The 15,431-nt window shown below is 49.9% G+C and overlaps 2 protein-coding genes across 2 annotated transcripts; one reads left to right on the top strand and one right to left on the bottom strand.

Moving 5' to 3' along the window:
* Window positions 1-1,552: 1,552 nt before the first annotated feature.
* PSMB9 (proteasome 20S subunit beta 9) lies at window positions 1,553-6,634 on the bottom strand. The gene is made up of 6 exons (XM_047735217.1): window positions 6,347-6,634; window positions 4,305-4,372; window positions 3,422-3,553; window positions 2,637-2,766; window positions 2,272-2,413; window positions 1,553-1,733 (listed from the first exon to the last, which is right to left on the bottom strand). Exons 1-6 carry the CDS (start codon window positions 6,374-6,376, stop codon window positions 1,606-1,608), a joined length of 630 nt encoding a protein of 209 aa, XP_047591173.1. The 5' UTR covers window positions 6,377-6,634; the 3' UTR covers window positions 1,553-1,605.
* Window positions 6,635-6,717: 83 nt separating this feature from the next.
* TAP1 (transporter 1, ATP binding cassette subfamily B member) lies at window positions 6,718-14,927 on the top strand. Its single transcript, XM_047735209.1, has 11 exons — window positions 6,718-7,564; window positions 8,039-8,153; window positions 8,295-8,425; window positions 9,197-9,402; window positions 9,839-10,036; window positions 11,057-11,185; window positions 11,341-11,529; window positions 12,332-12,505; window positions 12,747-12,909; window positions 13,420-13,556; window positions 14,340-14,927. Exons 1-11 carry the CDS (start codon window positions 6,967-6,969, stop codon window positions 14,550-14,552), a joined length of 2,253 nt encoding a protein of 750 aa, XP_047591165.1. The 5' UTR covers window positions 6,718-6,966; the 3' UTR covers window positions 14,553-14,927.
* Window positions 14,928-15,431: the final 504 nt, after the last annotated feature.

Raw genomic sequence — 15,431 nt, 5'->3', positions numbered from 1 at the left:
GTTTGGGGTGTGCCGCCCGCATGTATGTGTGGCTCAGGGGTCACGGGGTACTCATGAGAGTTCCAACCTAGAATTAAGGAATCCCCTTTTCCAGTTCCCTCATGTGGGAAACCCCTTCCACTTTCCTGTCCCCAGGGGCCCCCTTTCTCTAGTTCCTCCATTCCTCTGGCCAGAACCAACTACAGTCTTTCTCTTGGCAATTTAGGGCACTACAGCTTTGTAACTGAAGCCTGACTTCTCAGGGCAAAGCTCGGAGATGAAAGAGGGGGAAAAATTGAAAAATCACCCATGGGGAGCATTGCCTCTCCAAGCTCTGGCTCTCCTCATCGCCCACATGATTTTGTCTATTTTCCAGAGTCCTTCAGCGCTTGCTTTTTGTCTGCTTTCCAGAAGAGTTTTTCTAGTTGTGATCGGTGGGGAGATTGGCTCTTAAACTATTATTTTATTTAAAAAAAAAAGATTTTATTTATTTATTTGACAGAGACAGAGAGAGCACAAGTAGGCAGAGTGGTAGAGGGAGACAGAGAAACAGATTCCCCGCTGAGCATGCAGCCCAACGTGGGGCTCAATCCTAGGACCCTGAGATCATGACCTGAGCGGAAGTCACCAAGCCACCCAGGAGCCCCTTAAACTATTATTTTAAACTTCAGAATAAATTAAATATCATGACTAGAAAGAACTCAAGTCTCTATAATTTTAGACCCCCCCCTCCAAAAAAAAGCCACAGGCTCCCAAGGGCATAGGATTGTTTTAGGGTACTTTGAATTTTTATGTTAAGCCTGAGATCCAGAAGGAAAAGCAGACAAAAGCTTCCTGGGGAGCCCATTATGATTTCTGTTTAAATATACCTCTTAGCTGCTTACTTAGGAGCAAAATGACATTGAATATTCAAGCTGTAAACCACCTTAGAAATCAACATTTGACAGAAGAGGAAATGAGGGCTCACAAAAGGGGAATAATTTGCCCGTAACTTGGGAAGTACATGGCAAAGCCTGGACCAGAAGTTAGCCTGTTTAGCTAAATAGTTACTCAGGTATCTGCTATTAACTTCCTAAGTGTCATCTGCTGTGTTGGGCTAATTATCGCAGATTTCAAGGAGGACATGATATATGAAGATTGAAGGAACGGAAAGTTTTATGTGTTATGCGGGAGAGGAAGGGCATATGGTGAAAAAAAAAAGCTAAATCCCATTTTTCAGTTTTTGAATTTGCTATGATTTTGGTTAAGGAACTTACTTTTTCTAAGCCTCCATCTGTCCGTAAATAGACATAGTAGTCTAATGTATAAAGGTTTTTTGTTTGGGTCATAAAAGAGAAAGCTTATAAGCATGTAACTAATGCCTTGCCCAATGTTTTCATTGTTGTTATTATTCTTTGAAACTCACAAATCCTGAAATTTTATGCACTCATCACGTATTGACCTCTAATGTGAATGAACACAGCAGGGAAAAGGTATCTGATATCTGGGAGGGAAGGAGCCCCCTCCCCTCACCTCACCCCAGTCACCTAAGCTTCATCTCCCTGAGCACCCATTTTCCATTGATCATACGGGGTTCTGGTCTGAAAGAGTTTATTACAAAATGACGAAGGGAGGTCTGAGGAAGATTCACTCGTCATAGAATTTCGGCAGCTCATCACCCAAGATTACTTGATGGTCCACACCAGCAGCTGTAATAGTGACCAGGTAGATGACGCCCCCGCTAGAGCCATCCCGGTTCATGGCCAGAGCGATAGCTGCAGAGTTTCGGGATGGAGAGGGGGAGAGAGAATGACTTAGCTTCAGGATTCTTTACATTCCTCTCCTGCTCATGTGCTTACTACCACTCTCAGGCCTCAAAACCCATCTCCTAGGGACACATACCAGGCGGTGTGCTGGTAAATCAACTTAGAAAAAAAAAAAAAAAGCCTTTAGATGTAACATCTCCCATTATCCGTGGTCTCAAAACTCCCACCAGGATGGATTTCAAGTTGCAAATAGTTAAATAAGCAGCTCATGAGTTCTTGCATGTTTAACAGCCAGCTCCAGCATGCCCTGATTCTTACAGTAGCTGTATACTTTGATTTGGGGTACTCCAAACACTCCTCGTGTCTGCCCTGGGTTCTGGAGTCCCATCTCGTCTAGCATTGTCCTGCTCCCTTTCCCTCTCAAAGGAGTTCCAGTTTAGACATTAAGTTAAATGGTTGCCCATGTATTCCTCATCATGTTTCTCACCCTCTCCTTCCTTCCCAGGTTTAAAAACCCTCCCAGGTACCCTTCCACGCAGTCGGTTACCATTCGTGGTGAAGCTCCTGCACTCCTCAGCGGACATGCCTGGTTTATAAGCTGCATCCACATAACCATAGATATAGGTGCTCCCAGAGCCACCGATGGTGAAGGGTTGCCGAGTCAGCATTCCTCCCAGGGTTCCATACACCTGGGGGGGCATCCTCAGGTCAGACTATGGAAGCACCAATCCTCTCCTTGCCACTGAGACAGGCAGAGTGTCTCCGTGTTCTGTAGTGAGCCCCCCATCTCCTACTCCCATTGGCAAGATTATACTCTGTTTTTAGAGGCGGTGTCCTGGGAACTCACTGCCGGAAGGATGTAAACTCTGTTTCCCCTGATAGGGTAGAGGGGGTACATTGGAAGACATGCACCTGGCCCCCGTCCCGTCGGTCCCAGCCGGCTACTATGAGATGCGCAGACAGGTCCTCCCGATACTTATAACTGATATTCCTCACCACGTTGGCAGCAGCGAGAACAAGAGGAGGTTCTTCCAGTTCCAACCTAAAGGGAATGTTAGTAAGTGTTAGTAATAAGGGTCAATATAACTTCCTGAAGGGCCACCCTCCTGTGCCATTGTCATCATCCCTGCCAAGTGACATGTGAAACCTGAAACCTGTGGTTGCAATAGCTCAAACTCCAGAGGGACTAGTCTCACAGCACCCACTGGTAAGAAAATTCAACATTTCCCCCCTTTCCTCCATCCCCATCCTTTCTTTACCCATCCCCCAATTATATAACACTTTGCTGCAAGGGCCATGCCCATGTGGGTAAAAGCAGGTAAGATTTACTTCTGACCAACGACCTTGGTTTCCCACTGGGTAACTTCCTGATATATGGTGGGTCACATCATCATTTTCTTTCTCGTTATTCATAGTAGGACAGAGATTTACAGTGATCAAGCCCTTTTCACGTCTATCATTTGATTCTCAAAATAACTGTCAGGTGAGGTAGGGTAGGTGCTGTTAATTATCTCCAGTTTACAGAGGCAGAAACTACATTGGGGCGTCAAGCTCCAGTTCAAAGCTAATAAAAACAGGAGTGCAAACAAGAATTTTTCATTTTTCATTGCAGTGCTCCTGGAATGGGACACTGTCTCAGGCTTCGCGGGTGGGGAGAACTCTGGTGAATGTGGACTGAGGACCCCAGAGCTTCATACCCGTGGAGTTCCAGTTGGTAAGCGGCCATGTCAACCATGGCTTGGGCATCAGCAGCTGAACCAGAGAGCGCACAGAAGATGTGTTGGTGCAGCGGGGACAGCTTGTCAAACACTCGGTTTACCACCGCCTCTCTGTGGGGAATGGGTCAACAGTCATCAACATTAGCAATGCCAGAATTTTGGAGGTTAATCATCCAGTGTTTCTCAAATTTATCTGACAAGAGAACAGCCCTGGAGTCCATGAAATTTAATACTTGGATTAAGACAGGAAGAAAAAAATCATCTCAAATAAATGAAACACCGTAAGTTATCAAAATTAGACTTATTTCCGGCTTAGATTTTATAGTAAAACAAAAAATAGTAAATTAAGAATCATGTTTTTAAGCAATTTTTCTTTGTTGTACCTATCTTGAGGAAGTTATGTGTTCTATGGGACATAAAGTAAGTAATATCGACCTAATCCCATATACTCATTTTGCATATGGGGAGACTGGCCAGGATGGAGGAGACAAAATTAGTTCAACATGTGCTGGATGAGAAACCAGAATATCTGCTTGGCAGAAGCACCTTTTCTATCTCTAAATATAGATGGAAGGAGGGCCCCTGAAATCTTTGTGTCTTACCTCTTTCTCATACCCTATTCTTTTATACCCATTTCTGCAGGGACAGGCCACAAGCATTCAGGCCTCAGATTCTCTTTCATGAATTCAGGGACCGAAGCACTTGCCCAGTATCTCATTAGAGGGCATTTCTGAAGGTTAACTCCATTTCCGCAAAGCTCCACTTTACCAGTCTCTGGTAAATGGTCATGAATGGGCAAGAAAAATCTGTATTTAGGGCTATTGGCTTCCTTCCAGAAGCATTCACCTTGACTGGTACTTACCCTGCAGACACTCGGGAATCAGAACCCACCACAACACCTCCGTCAAACTCCACTGCCATGATGGTTGTCTGCAGACAAAGAGGATGGAATGTCAGAGCAGGGCGAGACTTGATTCCCTCATGCTACAGATGAGGAAACATCCCCAGAGAGGTGAGGTGACTAGCTCAAGATCATATAGTAATTTAGGCCAGAGCAGACTCCCAGTACAGGCTATCTCCTCTATCCTCCCACCTTCTCTGCCTCCTCTCCCAGCTGCAGGGGAATGTCACAGCCAGCTCCTGGCACAACAGAGAAAGAATCCTATCCCTGGGCTGTAGCCTTCCTAAGTTGAATCCTTCCCACTATAAAGAGAGAGGTGAGGATGAGGTTCCAGAGGCAGACATTTGGCTCAAGGGGGTGCTTCCAAGCACTGGTGGAAGAGGCAACCCTACAAGTGAATGACCTTTGCCACATGTGCTCCTAGTGTGTGTGGATGTGTACAGACCCAACACAGAGCAGGTTGCTGTGACCTTGGGAAACAATCTCAAGTCTTTCTTTGGCCCCTAATTCTCCACCCCACACCCCTTAGCCAGTTTATTAAACAGCAGAAATATCAAGGGGCGCGGTGGTTCACAGGGCCATGCATTGAGGAGGGAAGCAGCCAGGAACACACAAGATGGCTTAAAATAAAGATTTCATTTAAGGATTTATTGATTTTTTCTTTTTTAAAAGTAGGCTCCACACCCAGTGTGGAGCCCAGCGTGGGACTTGAATGCAGGACCCTGAGATCAAGACCTGAGCTGAGATCAAGAGTGGGTCGCTTAACCAAATAAGCCACCCAGGAAGCCCTCATTTAAGGGGTTCTGATCAAGAGTTCAATAGTCACCTCAGCAGTCAGAGGAAGAGAGCTGTATCAGGAGAGGATTTGCCTAGAGAGTTTGAGCTCACTTTTTCAGGTCAAGAAAGGAAATCAAGGAAAAGAATTAAAGAAGGTGAAAGGGATAAAGCTACACGTTTTCTACTCCTGTTGAGTTGGAAAGAGCCTTAAAGGTCCTTGGTTCAAATGCGGAAACTGAATTATGGAGGAGGCGGTTGACTTGTCAAGGTTACCCAGAATTAATAACAGACTAGGACTAAAACCCGGGTCTAACTCCCCTGTTGTTGTGACTTCTGCTTCCCATTTCCCACTGCTCATCAGATTTTCTACCTTACAAATGGTTTTAGTGCATTCTCATCACTCTGTAAGTCCGGACCCCAGGGCCATTGCCCAGAGCGCGCTGTCTGACATACTGATCTACCATGAACTGAGGGCCACTGAAAAAGGGCAGCCCTATTCTAGAGGTTATTCCTCCAAAACAAAGCTGCACCCAAGCCAAGAGTGGTGGCATAGTTTAGGAAGAGAAGCCAGCTGGCTATGGGCTGTGAGCAGCCTATTGCCCAGCCTGGGCAGGCAGGTGGGAGTGAGCAAGAAGGACATAGGGAGCTGCACATAGCAGTTCCTGAGCCAAATGGGAGCCTTCTTGGATCAGGCTGGGGAAGGACAACACCGTCTCACAAGGAACCCCCATTATCAGATCTGCGGCTATGAGTTACCCAGCGGCCAATTTATCAAAGGTCTGTGTGATGAGCTGTCCCTTCTCAATCAGTGCCCATATTCCCTTCGCCCCAACGCTGTCCTACTTCATCCAGGGCACCATTTCTTCATCAACCTGCACCTTCTCCAGCCCCCTCCCCTGATTTAAGCAGCTCCTCTCTCCAGTCCGGAGTTGAAAGCGAAAGCGCTTTAGAGCAGCTTCCCCTTGACGTTTTCAGCTAAGAGCCAATGCACCCCCTTCTCCACTCGCCTCGCGGGCCCAGTCCCTTCGTGGACTCCTATAAGACCCCCTTCGGAATAGAGGTGCCCCGTCTTCATCTCAGGGCATCTCTACAAACACTGGCTGCTACAAACTACCTCTCACTCTTTTAGTCACCGCTAAAACACTCCTCGGAGTTTCCAGCGTCCCCCCTGTCGCTCCACCGCCTGCCTCCACCTATCTCCTAAACCTCTGGCACAGACTCCTTACCCCAGTGCGGACTTCGCCGCCGCGCAACATCTCGGTGCCGCTTGCAGCCTGGGGCACTGCTCTCCGACGTGGGACGGCAGGCAGCGCACGCCTCCAGCCCCGCGCCTTCCCCACGCCCGCCAGGGGGCGCCCGGGTCCGCTCTGTGAGGCCTCGCGCCCGGCGCTAACCTACTTGGCACAGATCTGCCCGGAGACAGGTGACGAAAGAGGCTGGGGTAAAAACGTCCTGGCAAGTGGAATTCGCAAAATGAAGCAGAGATAGCAAGGAAGGACTAGTGTGCCTGATGGAGAAGGTGGAGCCGCAAGTCCGCTCCCTAAAATCTCATATCTGATTTCCACGCCCTCTCCCAAAATAGTCTGGGCTGGCCACCTCCTGCGCGGGGCGGACCTACTGAGCTGCTGCCGCTTTCGTTTTCCCTTTCCGAGAAACCGTCTGCTTCAAGGAGCGCGGCCAGAACCACCGGTCCTGGGACTTTCCGGGATCCCCGCCTCCGGCCGCCCTGCCCTCCTTTCCCCGCCTCTCAGCGCCCTCTCGGGTACAGCACCCGAGTCTGCGGCCCTGCGCGGACAGCGGGGAGTCCCAGGCCGGGGGTGCGACCTCCGGCAGCACCCACGCGCCCATGGCCAGCTCGGGGTCCCGCAGCCCCTGCGGCTGCCTCTGCTCGTCCCGAGTTTCCCTGGCGTGGCTGGGGGTAACGCTGCTGCTTCTCGCCGACTGGGTGCTGCTCCGGGAGGCGCTCCCCAGAATATGCTCCGCGCTGGTCCCCGTCGCGCTGCCCCTGCTCCGGGTCTGGGTGGTGGGCCTGAGCCGCTGGGCTGTGCTGTGGCTGGGGGCCCGTGCTGTTCTCGGGGCAACGGTCGGCTCCAGCAGGAAAAGCGCAGGAGTTCGGGGATGGCTGGCTGCTCTGCAGCCATTGGCGGCGGCGCTGGGCTTGGCCCTGCCCGGACTTGCCTTGTTCCGAGAGCTGAGTTCGTGGAGCGTTCCCAGGGCTTCCGACGGCTCTCGGCTCCTGCACTGGGGAAGTCGCCTGGATGCTTTCGCCCTCACTTACTTGGCAGCAGTACCCGCAGCCGCCATGTGGCATAAGGTCGGCGGACTTTGGGGACCGAAAAGTCACGGGGGTTCAGGAGACGCGGTGCGCCGGCTTCTAGGCTGCCTGGGTTCAGAGATACGACGCCTCCCGCTCCTGCTGGTCCTGTTCGTTCTCTCCAGTCTCGGTAAGAAGGACGCAGGGGCAGAGAGGGTCGGACACTAGGGGCCTGGGCAGGAATCACAGTAATAATGGTCAGTGAGATCGGTTAGTGTGGGTTCTGGGAAATGTGGATCAGGGGAAGGCGACCGAGCTCTGGTGGTGAGAAGACTCGCTCCGGTGTCAAGGAAAGAGCCCTGGACTCCGATGCTGCTTCAGGCGTTGCTTCACTAGCCACCCTGGGCAAGTCTTTTCTTCTGAGCAGCACACCCTATAACCTCTGGTCTCCCTATGAAACCTCTGAAGGTCCGGTGGGGCTCAGGGTTATGAGTTACACTGTGCGGGTGCAGGGCTGGGTTCTCAGTGTCCTCTTTCTGCCCGGGCCCTCCAGGATACTGGTGATGGTTCAAAGGAGTGGGATGGGGGACGGCCCCCTCTGCTTGGAACTGATCTGCTTAGACTTGATATCTGTGACTGACCTCTCCCTCCTCTTCCTCTCCAGGGGAAATGGCCATTCCATTCTTCACCGGTCATCTCGCCGACTGGATTCTCCAAGATGGGACAGCCTCTGTTTTCACACGGAACATAACGCTCATGTCCATTCTCACCATAGCCAGGTCTGGGGGCTGAAGATGGAAGCCTGAGAATGGGGGGCTCTAAAAAAGAGAGATCTGGAAGCTGGGGCTGCTGTCCAAAGGGCCCTTCTTTGGGACTTCTCTCTGTCCCTGGAACAGGGCCTGATCCTTCTCTCTCTCCAGTGCAGTGTTGGAGTTCGGGGCTGACGGTGTCTATAACAACACCATGGGCCGTGTGCACAGCCGCTTGCAAGGAGAGGTATTTCAGGCTGTCCTGCGTCAGGAAACAGAGTTTTTCCAACAGAACCAAACGGGTGTGTCATGAAACTCATTATATATCTGTATACTCTTTATTTTCCCCATATATCCTCTTTTACTTATAATCTTGATCTTTCTCTCTTTCTCTCACGTAGACATTGTCATTTCTTATTCTTGATATACTTTGAGTATTATATTTTTTACCTTCAGAAAAACCTAGCTTTTCCATCTAAATTTCCATAAATTTATCCTTATGTGTATACTCAGATAAAAACTATAGAATTTCAAACCTGGAAATTTTGAGATCACGGAGTCCAACTCCCTATTTTGCAGAGAAGGAAGCTGAGGCCCGGACCCTAAATGCTGAAACTGGCATGGGCACATATGGATAGGGGTGAGCTTGGGGATAGAACGCATCTCTTGGTTCCCAGCCGAGTGCTCAGTAGAGTTTTCTGGACTGCTTTCTAGCAGCACTCTTTTTCTCCAGCTATGTTATGTGACCAGCTTAAGCTCGTCTCTGTGCTCTGTGTGAAGCAAGGTTATACATGCTCTAAGGGATAGAAACTGTCAGAGAAATGGAAATTCACATGGGCATCAATTTCCTTATAGTTAAAATGAAAATCTTTGGCCAGGTTTTTCCTAACACTCATTCTCAGAGCACTGAGATCCCCAAACTCCCCTATCCCCCTTACTTCTCTTCCTCAGCCTCCTCAGAACACCCAGTTGCTGCCCCCTTTCCCCTGGCTCCTCCCCCTGGTTGGTTGCTCGTCCCTCCCACCACTCTGAGCCTCTCATTCATTCACTCTCTTCTCTTCAATGCCTGGCAGGAGCCATCACTTCTCGAGTGACAGAGGACACCTCCATGCTAAGTGAGTCTCTGAGTGAGAAGCTGAGCCTGCTGTTGTGGTACCTGGTGCGGGGGCTGTGTCTCTTGGGGCTCATGCTCTGGGGGTCACTGTCCCTCACCATGGTCACCCTGGTCACCCTGCCTCTGCTTTTCCTTCTGCCTAAGAAGCTGGGAAAATGGCACCAGGTATGTTCAAGGAGCTGCCTCACCCTACACAGACCTTCATTTCCTGGACTGGGTGGAATTAATCCCTCTTAGATTTCTTTCCTGGCACCCTCGCTGATTCCCTGTCTTCACCTGACCCCCTGTCCCTGTAATCCATGCTCCCAGATGGCTCAGTGCTGAGCTCCATACTGTCTGTGTCTTCTCTTCTAACTTCTGCCCACGATCTGTCTTTGCAAACATGATCACCAGTCTTGAGATTTCGATCCCCTGTGACCCTTCTAAATAATTTCCTCTGCTCTGTAACCCTTTGGTATCCAGGAAGCATAACTGTGCCCCTTTGTCTTTCCTTCATTTATCTGCCTCTTCTCACCTTTAATCTCCAACTAGGTAACTCAGGTACTAGTGTCCCTGATGGTTTGCCAACCCTGTGCAACATCTCTTGTCCGTGTCTCCACAGGTGCTGGCAACCCAGGTGCAGAAATCTCTGGCAGAGTCCAGCCAGGTGGCCATCGAGGTGCTGTCAGCCATGCCCACAGTCCGGAGCTTTGCCAATGAGGAGGCTGAGGCCCAGAAGTACAGCCAGAAGCTGCAGGATATGAATACCCTCCATCAGAAGGAGGCTGTGTCCTATGCAGTCAACCTCTGGACCAGTAGTGTGAGCGCCTGTATATGAGTGCCTGAGATGCCTTGACTCCATTCCCTTTCCCGCACGCTGCCACCATGGGGCAGTGGTTGGTTCCGTGTTCTCATCCTAGCAACCTGGGGCTCAGTTACCCTGCTCATTGTTCCTAACTGCCTCCCTCTCTTTAGACCTGCCAGATGGCTTCCTGTCACCACGGAACACAGAATCCTTCCAGCCCCCTTTTTGGGAAGGGGCCATGTCTTCCAGTCCTGGGTCCTTCCTTTGCCTCTCAGGCAGAACTCAGATATAAAGTTCTGCAGCTGGCCTGTGTCACGTTGGGACTGTGAGAGCCATGGCAATAGCAGAAGCCAAGGATGAGGGGCATCTGCTCCATCATTGAAAGAGAACTGGAGCAGCATTCAGAATTTCCTGCCTTGATGCTGCCGTTTACTAGCTCTGTGATCGTGGGCTAGTAACTTACTTTCTCTTGAGACTGTTTGCCCATTTCATTTTTATTTTTTATTTTCTGAAAAAGATTTATTTATTTGAGAGGGAGAGAGCATGGGCAGGGGAGAGAGATAAAGGGAGAGGAAGAAGACTCCCTGCTGAGCAGAGAGCCTGACAATGACTTGGGACTCTGAGATCATGACCTGAGCCGAAACCAAGATGTTCAACCGACTGAGCCACCTAGGCTCCCCTGTTTCCTCATTTAGAAAAGGGGGAATGGCATAACCTTGTTTATAGGGTTCTTGCTATGAATAGTAGATGACATTTCATTTAAAGCCTTTTGTGAAGAGTGCTCTGCAAACAAGTGTTCTTCACACAAGGTGATAGTGGTGATGGGGAGAACAGTGATGACTTCTGTGGTGTAGCCGAGCAAGACTCCATGGAGCCCCCATGGTGCACGCTCCCTGTCTGGCCGTGGAGCCTCCTGCTGTTCTCTGGCGGAAAGGGACTTAGTATCTCCAAACTGCTAGTGCATCTCATACTTTGCACCACCCTCCCCCTGAGGTTTTTCAACCACAATCCCTTTTCTCCATGGTCTCTCCACAGATCTCAGGGATGCTGCTGAAGGTGGGAATCTTATACATCGGTGGGCATCTGGTGACAAGTGGGGCTGTAAGCAGCGGGAACCTTGTCACGTTTATTCTCTACCAGATCCAGTTCACCACCGCTGTTGAGGTGAGAGCCTTCCATTTTCACTCCCTAGTGCTTTTCCTTCTTAGGTCCCATCACCGTCTTTGTCACCTTCCTTCTGTTCTTTACCCTTCTCCTATCACATGGCCCTGGCAAGCTGATGTGTTCTCCCCTTCGCAATACTCATACCTCCCCTGCAGGTACTGCTCTCCACCTACCCGAGTGTACAGAAGGCTGTGGGCTCCTCAGAGAAAATATTTGAATACCTGGACCGGATTCCTCGCTGTCCTCCCAGTGGTGTGTTGACTTCCTTAAACTTGGAGGGCCTTGTCCAGTTTCAGGATGTCTCCTTCGCCTACCCAGACCGTCCAGATGTCCCAGTGCTGCAGGTATAGCCTACCTATCCTTGTTTGTCACTGGCCTCGCTCATCTCTACCATCCTAAACTCTCTTCCTGTCTTTGGCCCGCTTAGCATGAGGTACAGATAGATCCTTCCTAGCCCCTCAAAGGCAAAGATGAGCCCCGTCTGCTCCATACAGCTGCCCCGAACTCAAGAACTGGTTTGGATTTTTTTTAAGATTTTATTTATTTATTTGACAGAGAGAGAGCACAAGTAGGTAGACAGGCAGGCAGAGAGAGAGAGAGGAGAAAGCAGGCTCCCTGCCAAGCAGAGAGGCCGACACGGGACTCGATCCCAGGACCCTGAGATCACGACCCGAGCCGAAGGCAGAGGCTTAACCCACTTAGCCACCCAGGCGCCCCTGGTTTGGATTTTTAAGAAGGATGGGAGAAGAGGCTCTCCGGGAGGAGGGTCTCACATCCTAAGGAATTGCTGAAGCAAAATGTCTCTAGTCTTCTATCTTTTCCTCTTCTTTCCATTTGTCATTTAGAATGTGATTTTTTTTTTCTTGCTTTCTCGTGACATTTGATATCAAGTGTGTGACATAGTGGTGTTTGGTCTCTGCTCTGATTTTTGCCCAATTTTCCGTCTCTATTCCTTGGGGAGCTATCATCCCTGAGGAACAGAGATTTATGCCTGTGGGAGGATAGGAGTTGCTGTATTTCCCCATTCCCCCCCGAGCCCCCTTTCTTCTCTGGGCTAAGACGTCATGCTATGTAATAAGACAATGGCAGTCTCAAGGTTAGAGGCCTTAGTCTGTCTCTCATTTTTTTGGATTCTCTGACCTCCAGGGGCTGACATTCACCCTACGGCCTGGTGAGGTGACGGCTCTGGTGGGGCCCAATGGCTCTGGGAAGAGCACAGTGGCCGCCTTGCTGCAGAACCTGTACCAGCCCACCGGGGGACGGCTGCTGCTGGATGGGAAGCCCCTTCCCCAATACGAACACTGCTACCTGCACACACAAGTGAGCAAGAAGATGGCGGCGGTGTAGGGGGTAGGGGAGGGGACATCAGTGAACACCCTAACTGAGCGTTCTTAAAGGAGGACCAGGGAATGACAGATCTTGGGTGGAGATGGGGTGTAGTCAGGCGAGAGCGTGTGTAATTTTGTGATATACGTTCAACAAAGATTTTGAGTCATCAGTCTCTAGATAACCATACTCCTGTGTTCCTTGTTCTTTGACTCTTCATCATATTTTGTCTTAGGTGGCTGCAGTGGGGCAAGAGCCACAGCTATTTGGGAGGAGTTTTCAAGAAAATATTGCCTATGGCCTGGTCCAGAAGCCAACTATGGAGGAAATCATAGCTGCTGCAATGGTGTCTGGAGCCCACAGTTTCATCTCTGAACTCCCTGAGGGCTATAATACAGGTGCCTTTCAGCCCATATCCTCACCCAGACATCTTTTTTTTTTTAAAGATTTATTTATTTGCTTATTTATTTGACAGAGAGAGATCATAAGTAGGCAGAAAGGCAGGCAGAGAGAGAGAGAGAGGAGGAAGCAGGCTCCCACTGAGCAGAGAGCCTGATTCGGGGCTTGATCCCAGGACCCTGGAATCATGGCCCGAGCCGAAAGCAGAGGCTTTAACCCATTGAGCCACCCAGGCGCCCCTCACCCAGGCATCTTTACCGAGTCCTTTATTCAGTAGTCCCTTCCAACCCGCTGACATCAGTTTGAAGTTGTAGGATCTTGTTCCTCTGGCTGCTTCATGCTCATATCCTCAGAACTCGGTCGCCTTTCCAGAACTTTCCCCATCCAGCTGCATCATCCATCAGTCCTTGGTGTGTGTATGTGCACGTCTGCGCCCGCGTGCACACACAGGCAAGCACATGGAGGCACGTGTGGTTATCCAGCCCTCACCCTGGCTCTTGTCTCTGCAGAGATAGGCGAGGCTGGGAACCAGCTATCAGGGGGTCAGCGACAGGCAGTGGCCTTGGCTCGAGCATTGATCCGGAAACCACGTGTACTCATCCTGGATGATGCTACCAGTGCCCTTGACGCAGACAGCCAGTTACGGGTGAGAGGGACACTTTGTTGGTGACTGTATTCCCCTTCCCCCAGTCTCCTTTCCTTCACTCATTCTATGTTATTTATACTAACATAGTTATCCAGATCAGTCCCTGCGATTCTCAGTTCCCAGTAGCTGCCCCCCAAGATGCTTAGAACCAATTCAAAGACACTGTCTATAGACCCTGAATCTCTGAAGCCAAACATAAGAAGACCATCCTAAAAGTATTATTATCAGTTGAGCTTTTACTCTTTTACTATATGCTGGACATGCGATTAGGGCCCCTGCATGTATTATCTGACTTGTTCATTGATCTTGAAGGCCTTTGAGCTGGGCATTGTTACCCTCATTCTACTCATGATAAAAAGGGGGTGAAGAGAGGTTAAACGACCCCTCGACGTCACTGAGCTGTGGAGTAGCAGAGCACAGACCCAGAGTCAAGCCCGCCTGACTTGAGTGCTCATGCTTTTTACCACTAAGTTGAATTTCTTCAAAACAGAATATATAATTCCCAGTTTATAGGTAAAGAGGAGAGACTTTGATACCCTTTACTCTTTTCTTATGGGTTTCACCTCAGGACTCTTACTTTTATCCCACTGTTGCCACCTCATGTAAATAGTCCTCGACAAATCAAAGGTTGGACAAAGAAGCACTTAGAATGAGAATCCTAGACTCCTTGGCAGACTCCTAGACTCGTTGGCAGAGGTGGCAGTGATCCTGGTGAAAGCTTTCCGGGCTCTAGAAACACAGATGTCTCCCTGGGCACTTGATGGAGTCTGTGTCTTTTCTCAGGTGGAGCAGCTCCTGTACAAAAGCCCCGAGCGGCGCTCTCGGTCTGTGCTTCTCATCACCCATTGTCTCAGCTTGGTGGAGCAGGCTGACCAAATCCTCTTTCTGGATGGAGGCACCATCTGTGAAGCAGGAACCTACCAGCAGCTCACGGAAAGGAGGGGACGCTTCTGGACCATAATGCAGGCTCCTGGTGGGTCAGGAGCTCCAGAATGAAAGACTCCTCTGACCTGCACGTGCCATCTCCCTCCCTTCTTTTCTCCTCTCTAGTGGAGAATTTGGGAACAAGGGGCTTATCAGAGCTGCACAGTAGGCAGCTGCTTCTAGGAGGAGCAACTTCCTAGAAAATAACTCACTAGCTGATGCCTGAAATTCTGCCATGAGTGTTGCCCCCTCTCCAAACTCCTCTTGATGATGTAGATTTCTTGGAAGAAAACAGGGCTTATAATTCGGAACCCTGGAAATGAGAAGAACTTTAAAATATAGAGAGGGGAGAGCAGCTACTTTCCACTAAGACTAAAGTCATATGCTGGCTCATAAACACACTCTGGATTCTTGATATTTATAATAAAATCGGGGTTTTGTACTGTGGTTTCTTGTGTTTTCAGCGCACCAAATGGCTCACCAACGCTTGCAGTGAATTTCTCAGGAGTTTGGTCTCTCCCTCCTTCAGGAGCCTCAGTGCTTCACAGTCCCAAGTGGGCATATTCTCCCTTAAGTTTTCTGTTTCCTGTGGTTTCCCCCTCTACTTTCCCATGCCCCCATGTCCGCCACCGAGGACGAGCCAGAATGGGATACAGCATGAGTATCCAAGCACTAGCAGCTGCAGTTCGGAGCTCTGGCCTTTCTGAAGGGGAAAATGGAGGGCAAGCGTAGCTAGAGGAAGAGGAAGTGCAAGCGCGCCTACCGATAAACTGATTTTACCAACCTAACCCGCCCCTGGTCCATTCCCGAAGAGCTCACCCGGCTCAGAAGAGACACCTGCAGGGGTAATTTCAGCGTAGTGGGCGGGGTTGTCGAGTAAATCTCTTCCATTCTGGAAGGGCCTCGGTGTGTGACGTCAACAGTTGCCGAGCAGTTTAGGCCAACACAGGT

Source organism: Lutra lutra, chromosome 6 (assembly GCF_902655055.1).
Source record: "Lutra lutra chromosome 6, mLutLut1.2, whole genome shotgun sequence".
Classification (NCBI taxonomy): domain Eukaryota; kingdom Metazoa; phylum Chordata; class Mammalia; order Carnivora; family Mustelidae; genus Lutra; species Lutra lutra.
This window is presented reverse-complemented; position numbering and strand designations above follow the sequence as displayed.

Excerpts from the sequence above, each read along its gene's own strand:
- TAP1 (XM_047735209.1), top strand. The coding sequence starts at position 6,967 with ATGGCCAGCTCGGGGTCCCGCAGCCCCTGCGGCTGCCTCTGCTCGTCC. Across the intron at positions 9,403-9,838 it reads AGCTGGGAAAATGGCACCAG|GTGCTGGCAACCCAGGTGCA; the intron begins GTATGTTCAAGG and ends GTGTCTCCACAG. Across the intron at positions 13,557-14,339 it reads ACGCAGACAGCCAGTTACGG|GTGGAGCAGCTCCTGTACAA; the intron begins GTGAGAGGGACA and ends GTCTTTTCTCAG.
- PSMB9 (XM_047735217.1), bottom strand. The coding sequence starts at position 6,376 with ATGTTGCGCGGCGGCGAAGTCCGCACTGGG. Across the intron at positions 4,373-6,346 it reads GCGGCGAAGTCCGCACTGGG|ACAACCATCATGGCAGTGGA; the intron begins GTAAGGAGTCTG and ends CTTTGTCTGCAG. Across the intron at positions 2,767-3,421 it reads TACCAACTGGAACTCCACGG|GTTGGAACTGGAAGAACCTC; the intron begins GTATGAAGCTCT and ends CATTCCCTTTAG.